This window comes from Calonectris borealis, chromosome Z (assembly GCF_964195595.1).
Source record: "Calonectris borealis chromosome Z, bCalBor7.hap1.2, whole genome shotgun sequence".
NCBI classification, from domain to species: Eukaryota; Metazoa; Chordata; class Aves; order Procellariiformes; family Procellariidae; genus Calonectris; species Calonectris borealis.
Genome location: NC_134352.1, coordinates 84,180,586 through 84,197,393, shown reverse-complemented (window position 1 = coordinate 84,197,393; position 16,808 = coordinate 84,180,586). Strand labels below are relative to the sequence as shown.

General features: G+C 39.3%; 1 protein-coding gene across 8 annotated transcripts in view; it reads left to right on the top strand.

Moving 5' to 3' along the window:
- The window catches only part of LOC142075247 (dymeclin), a 222,356-nt gene that overhangs the window by 97,569 nt on the left and 107,979 nt on the right, over positions 1-16,808 (top strand). For all 8 annotated transcript variants that reach the window (XM_075136337.1, XM_075136338.1, XM_075136340.1 and 5 more), the window contains 2 exons: positions 11,199-11,312; positions 12,639-12,733. In XM_075136337.1, the coding sequence (XP_074992438.1) occupies positions 11,199-11,312; positions 12,639-12,733 (209 nt within the window). The remainder of the gene's footprint in view (positions 1-11,198; positions 11,313-12,638; positions 12,734-16,808) is intronic.

Below are 16,808 nucleotides of genomic sequence, written 5' to 3'. Positions count from 1 at the left end.
ATCTGTATATCTGTTTCCTCAGCAGAGGCTGTATGTGTTCATCCAAATTTGATGGCATATGTGTATTTCTTCTGTAAGGACTAGTAACCTGAAGTTAGAAGAGCCATTTCAAAACCTGCCCGAGTGAAGTGAACAAACGGGCTCCCTCTTGTAGAGGAGATGCTGCATATACCTCTTTTTCTGTCTTTTTTTGGTGTTTCCTGTTACAGATTAATGTAGTAATAGCCAGGCAGGCTGCCTCAAAGATGCTGAATGTTTGTCATGGAAGTGGAGAGGCTGGAAGAGAGAGAAAAACAGAAAACCTTTTTTATTTCTCTTGAAAAACTTTGCTTAACCAGTTTGATGCAGCTGAGAGGAGCTTTTAGTTGGAGTTTTATTTTCCAGACTGAATGTTATTTCCTTACTTGGCATTTCTTTTTCTGTCTTTCTGCTAGATTAATATCTATTTTATGTTGTCTGTATAATATGATCCAAATTTTGACTAGCTTTGATGGGCCTTGACCATCTGTGCTGGAGAATCCCTTGGACAATTATGTTCTAGTTTCCTAGCTTCTAAAGCTACGATAATGCAGAAGTTGTCTGCACTGATTTTATTTAATTTTTTGACTGGGACATGGAAACTCTCTTTTGGGGTTGTGTGAATTTAATGAAATATGAAAGTCTGGAAGCAAGTGTCAAGGTATCTAAACAGAACTCTTCTCCCAGGGAAATTTCCAGCCTGTTTTGGAGGGAACTGGCATTTTTTTCTTGGTGCCAAGCGGTAGAGACTTACCATATTTACTCTTTGAAATTTCAGACTATTTCCTATAGCTCTGCATGTAGAAAGCAAGAAGAGATGATGTTTATATGCATTTTCCTGGGAGTACCTTTTAGGAAGCAGCTTTTAGGAGGAGCACCTATAGTAACCATGCAGATGACTGAAACAACATTTTCCTGAAGCTTTCTTCTGCTTCACCCTTGTGTGCCTTGAATCTATACGTACGCACCATACATGTACGTGTGTGATGTATATTTTTGGGTTCCATATCACAAAGTCATTTAACTTCTCCCTTAATTGAGCATGTTGAGGGTTAGAGTACAGCAGACAAGGTTTCACTCCTGCCTCAGTCTCTTCCTCCATCATTCTTCATTCATTTTTAAGGCTTTACACATGGTCTTTCAATAAATTCCTTACTGGATAAGTAAAAGTGGAAGACTTCCCTAAAATTGGTAATGAGGATCCAGCTGTGGAGTGAAAACATAAATCAAGTTTTCTTGTCCAGTTTATTCTTGTCTTTGCGGCTAACCCTGCCAATATAGTTGTAGCCTTTTCTGTGCAATGTGGACGTTAGTGTACTACTTCCATTTTAATAAAAACAAACCAAAACCAAACCCCACCTTGTTCCTTTTACCCTGCATTGATTTTCTCAGTCCTGCCTTTGCTTCTTCCGTCTTCTTCTCAATTTAATCTTTGATTTTAATTCAGTTTTTCACTAACTGCTTCTCTCTTTTACTCTGTGGTTGTGTTTTCCTACTCCATAATGTCTGGTGAGAAGCATCCATTCATTAATAGCGTTATGTGGCCAGAGTTTTGCTAGTTTTGCTTCTTAGCTAAATAGTGAGAGGTGGCTGTGAGGTGCCTGAGCCTGCAGGCCTGTCTATGTGAACTTCTCCTGCCAGCCCTACTGCAGAAAAACCTGTGAAAATGGAAACTTTTACTGTCAAAAGCCAATGGAGTGCTAGGACACTGCAGAGGATAGATATGGAATAACCCTAATTCTTCCTCCTGTGCTCCTCTTTTCCTTACTATTCTTTCTCTTACCCTTTTTTCCATTCTTTGATGGACTGGGGGCTTGTTTTCATGCTGAAGGAGAGAGCGAACTTGGAGGCTAAGCAGAATGCTTTTCCACCCTCACAGCGCTTTTCTTATTGAATTTGAAGGCTTTTTCTTGCCCCTGCTCTTAATCTTGGTGTCACGTGGATGGATTGGATGCAGTGAAGGAGAAAGAGGAGGTCTTCCCTTGTTCAAAGCTTCAACTGTGCATTCCGAAAGTCACCTAAATAAACTGGTATAGACAAGAGAGTTGATGAATGTGATACCAACTCTTAAGTATTTCTTATAGAAAGGATTTCTTATCTATAGAGAAACCACTTTCTGTTATACTTCAAAAAATAAAGTTACCTTCTTATCTATGGCATTCCTGAACTTTACAGAGGGATGTGGATATCAAAATACAAATGTGAGCATTGCATTGTGAAATGTTGGGGAATGGATATTTGGGTAGTGGGTTCCCACAGATCCCATGATGGGGAATAAGTGTAGTTAGTGCCCCACTTTGTGGAAAAAGGATTCAAAATCATACTGATAAATCACTTCCCCTCACCCATCTTTTGAATTATTTAAATGGATGTTTCCAGGTATGAATGACCAAGTTACTATTCAAAAACTACAGTATAAAGAAATAAATTAGTCTCATACTTTCTTAAATATTAATAACACATCCTCTAGAGGCTGAGAGGGTGTTATAGGGCAGCAAAATGAATGGAGGCAGGAAAGCTGTATAGGTATTTCTGTAAAATGTGAACATCTAGCGTCAGTTACACAACTGGAATGAAACTCTTATTCACTGCCAGTATTTATCAAATTTTAGCAATTACAGCAGGATTCTTTTTTTTCCCCATCACTTGGGTAAAGTATGAAGAAAAAAAGGATTTGATATATTTTAAGTCAGCCTGTTTTTCTCTCTGCTGCTGTGTAGCGTGTGTACTGTTCTTATAAGAAGCATGACTGTACAGTCCATTTATGGGCTATTTTCCTTTGTGGTATTTAACCCACATTTATTTATTGATTTTTGAGATTAATTTTAGTAAGCACAGTTTTATAAATCTTGTGATTATATCGACTGGTAAAGAGCTCAGGAAACCACAGAAACTCTTTTTGACTGCTGAAGCATTTTTTGTTTAAAATGAATGTGGTCTTAACTGCCTGGAAAATATGATCAAAACCATAGGTCCTGTTCCTGCAATTGGCTTAATGCAGTTAGGTCCCTGTAACCACGTAGAGCTCAATTTCTTTCACTAATAATAATAACAACAACAGAGTAAAGGAATAAATGCAAGAATTCCCTAAAGGGGACACGTATTGGTGATTTTTCTTCTCTGATTTATGAAACTGTAAATAAAATTACATCGGATGTCAAAATAACATCATATAATACTTTATGTAGCAGTAACCTATTGTACTACTATAGTACTTTATGCTGTAGTAAAGAGTGATAGACTGTCAATCACAATTTAACTCTGTTTATTTTTATTGCGTTAAGAAATATCCCACAAGCAATGTTAAAGGAAACTGAGAATCTCAGTGCTCGGTATATATAGAACTGAGTTCCTGTTCTTTGCATCTGCAGTTCTTGCACCCTGAGTTGTAGGTGTCCTGGTGTGAAAAAGAGCAATTAATCAAAACCTCTTAATTTTTTTTTTTTTTAATTATTCTTGCAAGACCACCCCAGGTCTGAGCTTTTTGGGTTTTTTTTTTCCCTTTTTATCTGCAAACCAATAAGATTGTTTGAATTGTGGCACTGATTTCAGGTAGATGATTCTGAAACTTAAGGTACTTTCATCTTTCATGCTTCTGAAACCCAAAACCAGGTGAGGGATGGTGGTGGTTGCTGTTGTTTTTTAAATAGGCATTTCATTGCTTCCCTGCTATGGTTGCTTTCTTCAGTATGGGGGAGAGGAGAGTAGAGGTGACAGGGCCTATTATGGAACTTTTTAACTTGGAATTTTGAGGTTTGTTTTTTTTTTTTTTTTAAGAGTAAGGTACTATTCCAAGGCATAGTTGTCTCAGCGAATGTCATTTTCCAGGATTGGTGTTTTTAAAGTTTCAGTGAGAACCATTGGCCATTTCTGGGGTGAGACTAGGTCGTGAACATGTCTTGTCCGTGGTTACAACCATCAATGTGTTCTTTAACAAGCTCTGGTAACTCATGTTTTGCATTAGGAACTTGAAATTTGGAAAGTAGTCTTTGTGCTAGGGCTTTGCTGCCTATAATCTGACGAAATTTGACCAAACTATAAATCTCGGGGGGAAGCGGGGCAGTCAGTTTCCATCTGCACAGCAGATACGTAGCCGGAGGTGGCCTGATGTCCACGGTGATTGAATATTCTCATTTTGCTGCTGCCAGAGCCAGCCGGGCTGTTTGCATCCCCCCCTGCCCAGGGAGCACGTATCGGTTGAGATACGTAGGGACAAGCTGAAGCTTGTGTAAGTGCTGCTTCCAGCTCCTGTGGGATGGGACTGTGCACCCAGTGATCCTTCTGTTGCTGCCTGGCGATGGTTGAAGCCACATAGAATCATTTGGGTTGGAAAAGACCTTTAAGATCATCGAGTCCAACCCTAAACCTAACACTTCCAAGTCCATCACTAAACCATGTCCCTAAGCACCACGTCTACACGTCTGAAGAAGGCATATAGGAACAGGAGCCTGACGTGACAACAATTAGGAGAAATTGGAAGGAGGCTGTGGCTGGCTGCACAAGGAACATGGGATGGGTGCAGTGGGGCAGAGATAGGAATTAAAGAAGAAACAGGTAAGATTTGGGATTGCTAAACAAAGGAATAAGAAAAGAGGCAGGGTAGGGGCAGAGTGACAGAATGCTGGAGAAGGTGAAGTCAGTTGTTTGCAATGAGAGACTGGAATGGGCGAGGTGTGGGTGGGGGGAGTTGGAAGCTGGGAAGAGAAAGATCTGAGAAGGAATGGGGTCTGGGAGGACAAGGAGCTGGGTATGGGCTACAGGGAGGGAAAATGGGAAGGGTGAAGGCTAGTGCATAGCACAGGGAGCCACAGGTGGATGAGAAAGACGTGTTGAGGGCTCAAGGTGCTACTTGACATTATCTAACTTGTTCCAGTCCCATTCCTCTTGTCCCGTGGGGACACCCTTTGTGAGAGAGCACATGGTGGGACCTAAGGCTCCTGAGTTCCATCATAGTGTGAATCAAGGAACTTCCACTTTGGTTGGTAAAGTACAGGACAGGGATGTGCCCCACAAAATAACGCCAACGGGGGTGGGAAGAAACATGGGCCTCGTTTTATTTGTGGGAGGAGGTTGCTTTGCTATTTTGCTCATAAATGAGAGACTATAAGAAATAGCTTATTAGAGATTTAGTCAGTAAGTTGATCTTTTGTCGGGTTAAGTGTATTTTATCTCAGAGGGGAAAAAAAAACGTTTGGGTATCACTTTAGAGCAAATTGAGTAAAATTCTTTCTTTTCAATAAGCATCTGGAAATATGTCCCTTTATGTACTATTGCTTTGGATTTCCGTTGTGTGTGATGTCAAAACAAATAGTATTTTATACTACCCATTTTCATAGATATATTTTGTTTTTAAAAGTATGTTAAATTTTCAGTACTCTAAGCATTCAGAAGTCAGGAAATGAAATGTGCAACCACAACGTATCCCTGTTATATTTATATATTACAGAATGTAACCATTACTTAATGATCGTATACGGTTCTTCAAATAACAGTATATTTTTCTTCTGTGAGGTTCAAGTGCTCAGCTTGAAATATTTTTTGTTGTAAAAGTGGTTCATTTATTTATTTATATAAAATCTTCTCTTGAAAACAGATACATTCACATGGTCATAAATAAGCTGGTTTTAAGAAATCACAAACAACTAATTGCAACCAAAGTGACTGTCTATACTTACTTTAGCATTTTGCAGTTGTGAAGGTAACCCACTAACTTGCTGTATCTGATCATAGGTTTATGCTTAGCAGCCTCGGGATGATCAAGTTGTCCTCTAGCAGGGTATCTTCTTGCAGTGAAGTTCATGTGTGTTATCTATTAATTACACAACTCACAGCTTTTTAACTTTTCAGTTGCCTGTTTTGTGAAAATACATGTGGATTTTTCTTTGTCTTCCAGGCTATTCCTGTTAATCATCTGTGTTGTCCGTCCTAACTAGTTGTCCTTGTTTACTGAAACTCCTTGGATGACTTGCTTTCATTTATACCATCATCACTTTGTCTTAAAATAGAATTAGTGACTTGTTATAACCAGAAATTATACCTGTTTCCACATCCATTCATAGCCTGCTATATGTGGAAACCTTGCTTGTAGTGATTTCATGTTTCCTATTTGTTCCTCAGCCTTGACCATTCTTCCCTTAAATACCTCGCAAGTCTTTCCCTCTTCCCCGTATTCTGATTTTTCTACCCTTTTAGCAAGAGGTGTTTACCAGAAATGTCACACTTGAGCCTGTTGCTGGGGATGTTTGTCACCTTAGCCAGCACTGCACTGCTATTAAACAGTGGTTTTCCCGTCTATAGGCTATAGCCATTGGCTTCACTTCAGCTCCCTTGTGGGAAATAGGAAGGTGCTGACAAAAAGTCAGGTACTAGGTAGTATATGATAACAGAGATACTTTTCTTTTTTTTTAATTTATTTCAGTGATCTGAACTTTTGTTTCTTCATATACTGTACAGAAATTCCTTCTGTATCTCAAACTGCATCAGCTTACCTACTAGCATGAATTTCCTGAGCCTACCAAATGTCTTCAGTGGCTGTATCTTTTTTTCATTTTAGTGTATCTAGTCTGTAATGATATTTGGGATGTACCTCTTGTTGCATAGGCCTTTGTATGCATGATTTTCAAAACGTAAGAATCCTTTTAGGAGGTCCCTCCTTTTTAGGAGGTTGCTCAAAAAAACACCAAGATCTTTCAACATAGGCAAATGCAATCTTCTCTGAAATACTTCATGAAAGAGGGGCTTTCAGGTATGCTGGGAATAAAGTGAGGGAGGAGAGAGTTGAATCCTAATTAAGATGCCATTTCAAATGTCTCTTGTACTGTGAAAGAGCTTCAGGAGACACAGAGTTAGAGGGTGAGAATGAGGGTGGGAGGTAAATGAAAGAAATGTCAGTGCACGTGGAATTTGCAGAGCATGGAATGTTAAAAAATGTTTAAAAAAAACCAAACCAAAACAAAAAAAGGCATTTTAAAGATAGTACTTGTAAAGTATTACCTTAGTCTAGAAGAAGCTCCATAGGATTCTTTTTTTTCCACTTGGGTTTTTCTTTAGAATCTATTGACTAAGAGTTTTGATCAAATGTACGTGTAATTATGTCCTGACTATTAAGTATTACTTACGGTAGGATCCTACACAATACTAAGGGAAATATAATATCCCCCAGCGCCTTATGTTAAATAATACCCTGATTTTTGCCAGCAGTACTCCTATCACAAATGCTGGGAAAAGCCACAGTACCCGTTGCAGAGCTCGGCTTGGGGTGCTCTGCGGTGGAGTACTCGAAAAGCAAGTGCCTCTCGCTGGCTGTCGGGGTGGGTGGCCTGGGCAGCCGGGCACTTAGAGGGGGCATCAAGCTGGGGGTAGCCAAGAAAATCAGGTATGTGAAGGTGGTGGCTGCTTTTCTACCCCAAAGGAGGAGTCCTATGAGAATACTCCCTTTAAAAAGTTTTTTTTTTCCTTTTAATTCTGCTGCTTTGAATGTTTCTGATTAATCACATATAGGTCTGTCATGACTGCCTGAGAAACTGTTGGATGCCTTTCTCAAAGGTCTTCGTTGTCGTCGTGCTGTGTATTTGATAGGACAGGTCTTACTTTGCTTTGTGTTTGGAGCTGATAAAAATGCTTTTAAAGGCATAGGTGGGAGTATGGTGTGGAAGGGAAGGAGGACTGGATCCCAACTGATAATGAAAAGAAACCCTTAAAGCAAAGAGAGCCTGTGACATACGTGTTTGGGATTTAAGGGCACAAGTTGATGGATAAAACGAAGCAGAATTATATGTAGGTTACAGGGCTTTTTGAGTACATATTTCAGAGTAGGTGACAAACCAATTATAGTCTAACCTCTCCGTTTGCAACACTAATATAACTTGCATTACTGCGGTGTTTTGAGTGCCTGTTGGGTCCTCAAAACAGCGTCGTGCTTCAGATCTTTGACGCTTCACAGATTGTAGTATAACTCATTTGCTCAGTTTATGGGGCTTTGTGGGAGGCATGCGCTCTGTCTTAAACTTACTGCAAAAAGTAAGGCTGCTGACTAGAAAAGAAATTCAGCAATAGGCATACTGTAAAACACATCAAACTGCCTGCTGCAACTCATGTTCGGAAGGATTGGTCAACAGCGGTCTGTTGGCTGATTATATTGCTGATATTCCAAACCCAACTACAGGGACCATGGGGAAAATTCAGTACCAAAGTGGACTGATGGAAGAGAAGCAAAGATCAGGAAGATAATAAGAACTTCCTAGTTCAAGTCTTCTTTTATAATCAACTTTTAATTTTCTCTTCAAAGAAATACGTTCCATTTAAAAAGTTGTCATCTGCAATGACAACTGTGCTGTTAGTATTCAACACTATATAGCCTACTCATATTCCCCTGTATGAAAAGCACCCTGGCCTGTATCAGAACTGGTGTGGCCAGCAGGAGCAGGGAGGTGATCGTGCCCCTGTACTCGGCACTGGTGAGGCCGCACCTCGAATCCTGTGTTCAGTTTTGGGCCCCTCACCACAAGAAGGACATGGAGGTGCTGGAGCGTGTCCAGAGAAGGGCAAGGAAGCTGGTGAAGGGTCTGGAGCACAAGTCTGATGAGGAGCGGCTGAGGGAACTGGGGTTGTTTAGCCTGGAGAAGAGGAGGCTGAGGGGAGACCTCATCGCGCTCTACAACTCCCTGAAAGGAGGGTGTAGTGAGGTGGGGGTCGGTCTCTTCTCCCAAGTAACAAGCGATAGGGCGAGAGGAAATGGCCTCAAGTTGTGCCAGGGGAGGTTTAGATTGGACATTAGGAGAAATTTCTTTACTGAAAGAGTGGTCAGGCCTTGGAACAGGCTGCCCAGGGAAGTGGTGGAGTCACCGTCCCTGGAGGTATTTAAAAGACGTGTAGATGAGGCCCTTAGGGACATGGTGTAGTGGTGGACTTGGCAGTGCTAGGTTAACGGTTGGACTTGATGATCTTAGAGGTCTTTTCCAACCTAAACAGTTCTGTGATTCTGTAATTTAGAAAGGTTTGCACAGATCCAGGCTTTGGGCTGAATGGAAGAAGCTGTGTTAGTAAAATAGCTCTTGGTCCCCTGTTTCCTTCTCAAATATAGGCAAAGAGGAAAAGATTGCTTAACATACTGCCTTTGATGAGCTGAACAGTGTGCATGACCATAATTACTAATCCCCTTAAATATATAAAATACAGAATTTCAAATGACAAATTTAATATTATGGAAACTACAAATACAGGGTGTCCTTTTGGGTTCCAGTTCTATGCTCTTTTAGTGATTAGCAACCAAGTGAGTACATGATTTAAAAACATGACATACAATTGTTGGTAAACACCTGATTATCAGAGCAAGGAAGTAACCCTTTGCCATTACCATTAATGAGACAAGGCATTTGCACCTTTAACAAATAGATAACAAGATCTAAATACCTATGTGTTGATTGTCCATTTCTCCAGGTTACCTGAATGTGTGAGTACAACCAATGTTCGTTGTTTCAGATGTGGAATCATTTCTCTGTGGCAATGTGGAGTTGTAGTGGAAGAGTCCTGCACTACCAAACCAAGAGATGATGCTGTGGTGTAGCACTTCGTAATGAGAGATGCCTAAACTTTGGGCCCGGATTTTGCCACAGATTTTGCAGAGTTTAGTATTATATTCCTTCAGAAGCCTGTGTAGATATCATTGCGTAGATTATCCTTTTTTTTAGGTGGTTTTATGAGACTTTAGATTCAGAAAGTGCTATTTTTTAAATATTTCAGAATTTTGCTAAATTAATATATACATATGATTTTAAATTTGCTTTCTAGATATCCCTTCTTTTTCACAAATAAAATTATGATTCTTTCCCTCACAGTTTATATGAATGTGTATATCTTAGACAGAGGAGTAAATAGTATAAAACCAGCAGCAGCTTGAACTAGTTCCCAGCATTGCCTTTTCCTTTGTCTTCTGCAAGTCATTCAGTAGCCAACTCTCCATATCTCCTCATAGCAACTCAGTTGCTACTTCTTCATCCCCTCTCTTAAAGAAAGAAGAGGTTTTGCTGAGCGATCTTGTTACTCGGAGGAAGAGGGAATTCTAAAAGCAGAAATGATGTAAAGTGAAGGGCGACAATTCTTTTCACTCATCCAAAGGAGAGCTGGGAAGAAGGGATATAGTCAGAAGTGTTTTCATATAACTTTTTAAGAGAAGAGTTTAATTAATGAAGTTGATCGATGAGGTTGGTGGGCTTTGGATTCTTTTTAAGACATCTGAACATGAAGTTTCAATGAAACATACTTAATATATCAAGTTATATGTCACTCCGTTACACAGAGTGACAACTTTTTGTGGAATTGTCCTTGTTAAGCAAATTTTTGTTTTGACCCAGAATAACCTGAATTTATAGAGGATCTTCTCCATCTTTGTAGGGCAGTTCCTGTTGACTCATTTTCACCAGTCCTTTTAGGCAGGGGGTTTTTGTGCATGTGTTTGCTATGTCACTCCAGGTTGGTGGGCTGAGTGCTGTAAGAGGAAAGAGTGGATTGATTCTCCTTCTGCAGTAAACTCAGAAATGGTGGTAAACTTCGTCCACCCTGACAGTGGAGAGCACTGAAAGATACGAAGCTCTTAACCTAGCTGATGAGTTCCTCTAACCTATTAATGGGAAGAGACCTCACCACCGGCACGAGAAAGGCTTCGGTGTGAAGTCAACAGTTAACCTGTTGATCTGCCCTGCGTCCTTCAGCATGTGCGCTCTTGCCGATCAGTCAGAGCTTGTACGTGCTGCCTCTTGCCCAGCTTGTAATGAGGGAAAATGGGAAGGAATTGGCAACATTAGTCAGATGGCTGGGGTGGAACTGGAGACTTTTTAAGAAGTGTAAAGGGTGAGATCAAAAAGAATATAGGAGTGTGGTGGCACAGGGCATAGAAATTACAGGATTGCCAAATTTAATCATCTTTCTACACTTAGTGTGTTTCCACATGACTTATGATAGAGTTGGTGAGATCTTCTAGGTGATAAAACTGCAGAGGTCTGTCTTTTTTCTCTCTCTCTTTTTTTTTCTTCTTTTTTTTTCTTTTTTTTGAATTCTTGCTTTAGAATACAATAGGTTTTGGTGACATTTGAGGCTGGAAGCTGATTTACCTATCTTAAGGAATGCCAGTTTATGTTCGTATTCAGACCTCGGTGCTGAAGAACTTGGTTCTTTTTTTTCAGATATTGAAAAATATCACTTGGTATGCTGAGCGTGTCTTAACAGAGATCTCACTTGGGAGTCTCCTGATACTAGTCGTCATAAGAACCATCCAGTACAACATGACACGGACAAGGGTAAGAGTTCCGTGTAGCACTTACGCACGTAGTGTGGATTTCTAACTTCAACAGCATGAATTCAATTTCAAACAGGGTGTGGGATTTTCTTCATTCTGTTGCAACCAGTTGGCATCTGAATTTACAGGAGGGAAGGAATGGGAAGATCAGCGATATTAACTAAGCACGATTTTAAGTGGTTCTGAACTTGTAACACCATTTCTGTATTATCGTTCAATTCCTTGAGTAGGTTTCTCTAAAGGCACTGAACTGCTCATCTTCAGATGAGAAGGAAAAGTTCCTTAAGTTGATCAGAAGAAATGATTCCTTATAGGTTGTTTGTCTCTATTCAGTTACTCAGAAGTGGGAATTTCAGCTCTATTTATTGTTAGTGTTTTTATGAAGTAGGACAGTGACTGGGCCCTAAAACCTTTTTGAGCTCTAGCAAAGCAAAACTTTATAGCCTTGTGTCAGATTGTTTTTGTGCATTTTCCAAACATTTGATTCTATACCTTATCTCAAACATGTAAGCATGGTATAATACACTTTTGAATATTTTCAACAATTAAAGGCACAGAAATTTTTACATGAAAAAATAGCAAAAAAAAAAATTAAATATATTTTAAGTTGGAAAACGTAAGGATTTCACTTTTATGATCAAAAGAATTGGAAGAAACGAGGACATTCTTGGCATATATTTGTAGAATTTGGAATCTGTTATGTTATGTAAATGCATATTTTAGACTTGAATAGGGAAAATAAACCACTATTGGATTGGATAAGTGGACAAGTTTGGTTTTGTGAAAACCCTTGACTTTGACAGGGCCATCATTTAAATGCTTATCTGGTCAAATGATTTCAAGAATGCTAACAAGGGGACCAGATCTCTGAAGTATCGTACGGTTATAGTTGTGGGATATATAGAGTGCTTTGAAAGAGTTAATAGCAAGATGAGTTATGAAGCAGAAAATTTTAGGGTAAGACTACAAAAAGGAGAGAGAGGAAGGGAGAGGAGGAGAATGTCTTTCAGTATTTGTTACATCTATGATGTCATTGTAAATCAACATTGCTGAAGATATGCAGACACACACATACACATATGTGTGTATACATACACACTCTGAAATCTGTATGAACCAATCACTCTTTTATAAGCCTTTATTTTAAGAAAACATATTTAAAACATCACCAAGTATATATACTTTGCATTTCTGCTATATGCTTTTGACCATTTGCTTTAAAGCCAGATATATTACTCAGTCTTTTGAATGATTCCTGCAATAGGTGTCAGTGTATATCAAAAGGAAAATTTGATGTGTTTTTTTTCTTTCGTCTTCTTTCTGACAGGACAAATACCTTCATACAAATTGTCTGGCAGCCCTAGCAAATATGTCAGCGCAGTTCCGCTCCCTTCATCAGTATGCTGCTCAGAGGATCATCAGGTAAATATAAAACTTCAGAAATAGACTTCTCCTAAAACTTATCTTTACTGAAACTCAGGAGTAGAGGAACTTGAATTTTATATGCCTTCATAGATACTCATGAACTAAATAGCTAACATGATAGCTGAGTAACTAAATAATCCCAGAATAAATCTTATTTGCTTTATACTTGAATCTGTTCTGAATGCACAAAAAAATATTAGTTTCTCTGTCTGAGAAACTTCTGACTTTTGATTCTCTTAATAGAACAGCTCAGTAGCTGCTTTCAAACCGGAAGGTTTTCAGGGATTGGTGTGAATTACGGTTTTTTTTAGTCATGTATCACGTTATTATAAAAATGCACTGAGTGGTGATTCTCAAGTACTATGCAGACTGGATTTTCAACTTGCTTTACTTCTTCCTTCATATTTGGAAAAAGGTCTATTTGTTACATCAGATATAACGCAATGATCATTTTGTGATAGGGCCCTACAAATACGGGCAATAAAACCTACACCCGTGCTTTTCAAGTGATAAAGTTTATTAGCTTGCATAGTAATAAATAGTCAATATCTGTTCTGGTTCGAAAACAGGGCCATAACTTTAAAGAAGCAGATACTGAAGTTGGTCCTTCGTATTTTGTACCTGTGCTGCAGACCACTTTGTAAAGGCAGGTAATCATGCGTCAGGTATCCTTCTTACCTTGGCAGCCAGCCCCGCTCCATGCTCCAAGGGAAACTGGGAAGGTCCTCGTTAATGCGATCTGGAATAAACTGTTATAGTGCTTGTCAGGTACAGACAGTGTGCCAAAAATAAATAAATGATAATTGCGTGTCTGTACACTTTGTAAAGGACTGGGTTAGCAAGAGATACATTTTGTTCTTAAACCAGTGCACTTTAGGATTTAATTCTCTCCGAGCCCCTTCTCTTTTGGAAATGGTTGGTTGTAAAAGTATGGACAAGTAACCAGGATGAATGCATTCTGCCATTACCTTTTCCCTGCTTGGCATTCGCCCTATTTTCCCGTTATGTATCACAGACATTGTCTTAAATACCTGCTCTCTTCATTTCTCAGATCATAGACATGAAGTCTGAGTTTTCCAAGCATTTGCAAACATTGGCCTCTGAAATCATAGATCCTAGCGTGGTGTGAGATACGCTACCTCGATGCTCAAAAACGTGGTCTGGTTTTTAGTGTGGCACTTTGTTTTCCACTTCAGAGCTTTTTCCTATGTTCCTGGTTTCTGATTTTGTTCCATTTTATTCTGCTGTTTCTGCAGACCAAAGCAAGATGTGTTCCTCGGGTTATATTTGGGCCAGGAAGAGGTTATCTTGCTAGTCCTGTTACAGCCGGCTGATACCCCCACTCAGTAATCTTGTAGTCATCTAGCGTAACTGCATGTGTATTTCTGTGTGGCTTGGCTTTTGTCAAAATGCTCTGAGTTTATGGGCATCTACTGTTCAACATTTAAACTCGTGGTTCAAAGTAAGCTCAGCTGGATTATTTTGATCTAATTGGGTTATGAAAAGGCTAAGGATGTGGTCTGCTGGCTTATCAGAAGAGGTGGCAGCCATCAGTAGAGAAGCAGCAACCTCAGTACCTTTGCACACACGTCTCGCCTCGACCTTACAACTCAGAAACGTAAAAGGAGCCTTTATGTGCTGTGAGGCTCCTCCCTACACCAGCCTTTTCCAGCCTTCTCACATGCAGTTTTTACCATCTGTAATGGCATCTTTGAGGCAAATTAACTCCCTGATGTTTAAGACCCATCTCAGGACCCAAGGAAGGATGTGCAACACCTTGCACTTGCATGTATGCAACGTTTCAATAATCTGCTGTGACGTTTGAGTGCCTTATTCATCATCTCTCTCGACACGCATAGTTATAATGAGACTTTAACATTGCTGCTTGCTTTTAGTTGTGAAATAATTGTGCTGGTATTCTTACTGAAGGCAGACAGACTTCTGTTGTTGCTTAACACTGATGCATGCGGAAAGGAGGCAATAGGGGTCAATGACAGAAAACTTCTGTCACATTGAAATTGTCTGTCAAATTATCTATCTTTTATTGTGTGAAGGACTAACAAAGCCACACTTGAAATGTGCCAAATAGAAAGAGAGACCTTAGAGCAAACACATAGTACTGGCATATTCAAAACTCTTAGTTCTTCCAAAGATGTAAGCTCTTAGTAGCTACTGTTGGTTGGTTTCTGTATGGCTTTTAGCAGAGAGACTTCGCATGGGATCTGAGCTGGGCAGTATTACAAATAATAACCAAACAACGTCCAAGCAGCTGTGGTGTGGTAGGATAGCAGGCTGAGAAGGATGCTGGTTATGCCAGCCATTGGGTGCCAGCAGGGTTGGAGCTGTATTTTTGTAGTTGGATATAATGTAAGGATAGGTACAGAAAATGGACGTACTCATCAACTGAAAAAGCAAAAAAAAAGGCTATATGATATATAATATGATATTCTTATATAGTCCATGCTGTTATTTTATATTATTTTATATTATTCCATTATTATTCCATGCTGTTATTTTTAAGCTTCTGCCTTGTTGTAGCCAGACGCTCCATATTAGTATAGTGTAGAAATTGTAATGAAGGAGGTGAATTTAAATTTAAAACAGAAAAACAAGAGGAGAGTTAGAGAATATGTTTGATTCCCTCCCCACCCCATCCCCCTCTCAGTTTTTATGTGTAATGTTGACTGAAGATCTTATTTTGCAGGTATAAAACTATACATCTGGACAATAGGCAAAAATGGCCACCACGATTGGCATTTAATTTGTCACTATGATCATGATTGCTTATAAATCAGAAGACCCTACTATAAAAATGTATTAAAATCTACGGTGAAATGTCCTGTGGGGCTAGGACGTGGGCAGGCTGGCGGGAAGAGTCAGTTCCAGGGGCAGCCTGTCTCCCGTAAGACTTTACTGCTAGTATGGTAACGTTTTCTTCTCAGGAGCTTTACAACCTTGGGTTCCCTGGCAGGCTTAAGCACCATAAAGGAAGTATTTTAACCTGATTTCCTCTCAAAATACACAGATTTGTTATAAAGTTTCAGTTAGCAAGAAAAGCAATAGGAATAAATACTTATGAACACTTATATTTCATGAGAGAGGGATGTTTTGAGGCATACATTGTCCTTCCTTTTCCTACCTTATGAAGTCTGTTAGCCACTATTATTAAATTTAGCCAGCACTGATGGACTCAGCTTGCTCCATGATGCCAAGGCAGAATTTTTATATTTAAATTCCTATTCTGGTTCTGCCATCAGAGTGCAAGCATCTGAGAGAATAAACCACAGTATCCATAACGAAAAAGCGTTTTCTGTGAAGAAAAAGCTTAAAAAGAAGATGGTACTTTATATTACATAAAGTGTTTTAGGGTATAGGTTTTTAAATTAAGTAGCTGTGAAACACTTAACTTAAAATCTGCTTAGCAATACAACAGTCACAATTTAAGCCTCACCAGATGCTCTAATGATTCCTTCCTTAATGTGAGAAGTAATTCCATTTCCACGCAGCCTTTTTCCTAATCCTATTCTGAGCAGAGACTGTCAATTGTTTTAAATTCTGAAGACTATTTTCTATGAAAGAATTAGCTGAGAATATTCAATATAGTGTACTTAAGAGCTCAGTAAAATACAACTTCGTAACGTTGGGTAATTTGTATCACGTTCCAGCAAGCATGAAAATTGACAGATTTGTATAAATCTATCACAAGCAGCTGCTGGAAGTAAAAATAGATGTAATAGATGTTTTATAATAAGATCCAGGGCAGTATTCATTTAATGTTGGATGTCCTCTATTGTAGACTGCCCTGACTTTGAGATCCTTCCCTTCTCTATCCGCTGTTACCACTGGTTTGTTTTTAATTACAGAAAGCTATTTTATCAGCATAGTGCCAAGGGTGATATTGCACTGCACTGTGTCTCTCTCATATTTGTGGAGTGCTGACATTTGTAGTATCTTTAAATTATATCGGTAGACTATTATGAAAAAATAAAAAGTGTGTTGATGTCATTGTTGTCACAACTGACTGCCAGAGGTGGCTGTATAGTGTCCAAGCAACGAAGCCCAGCCAGGTGGA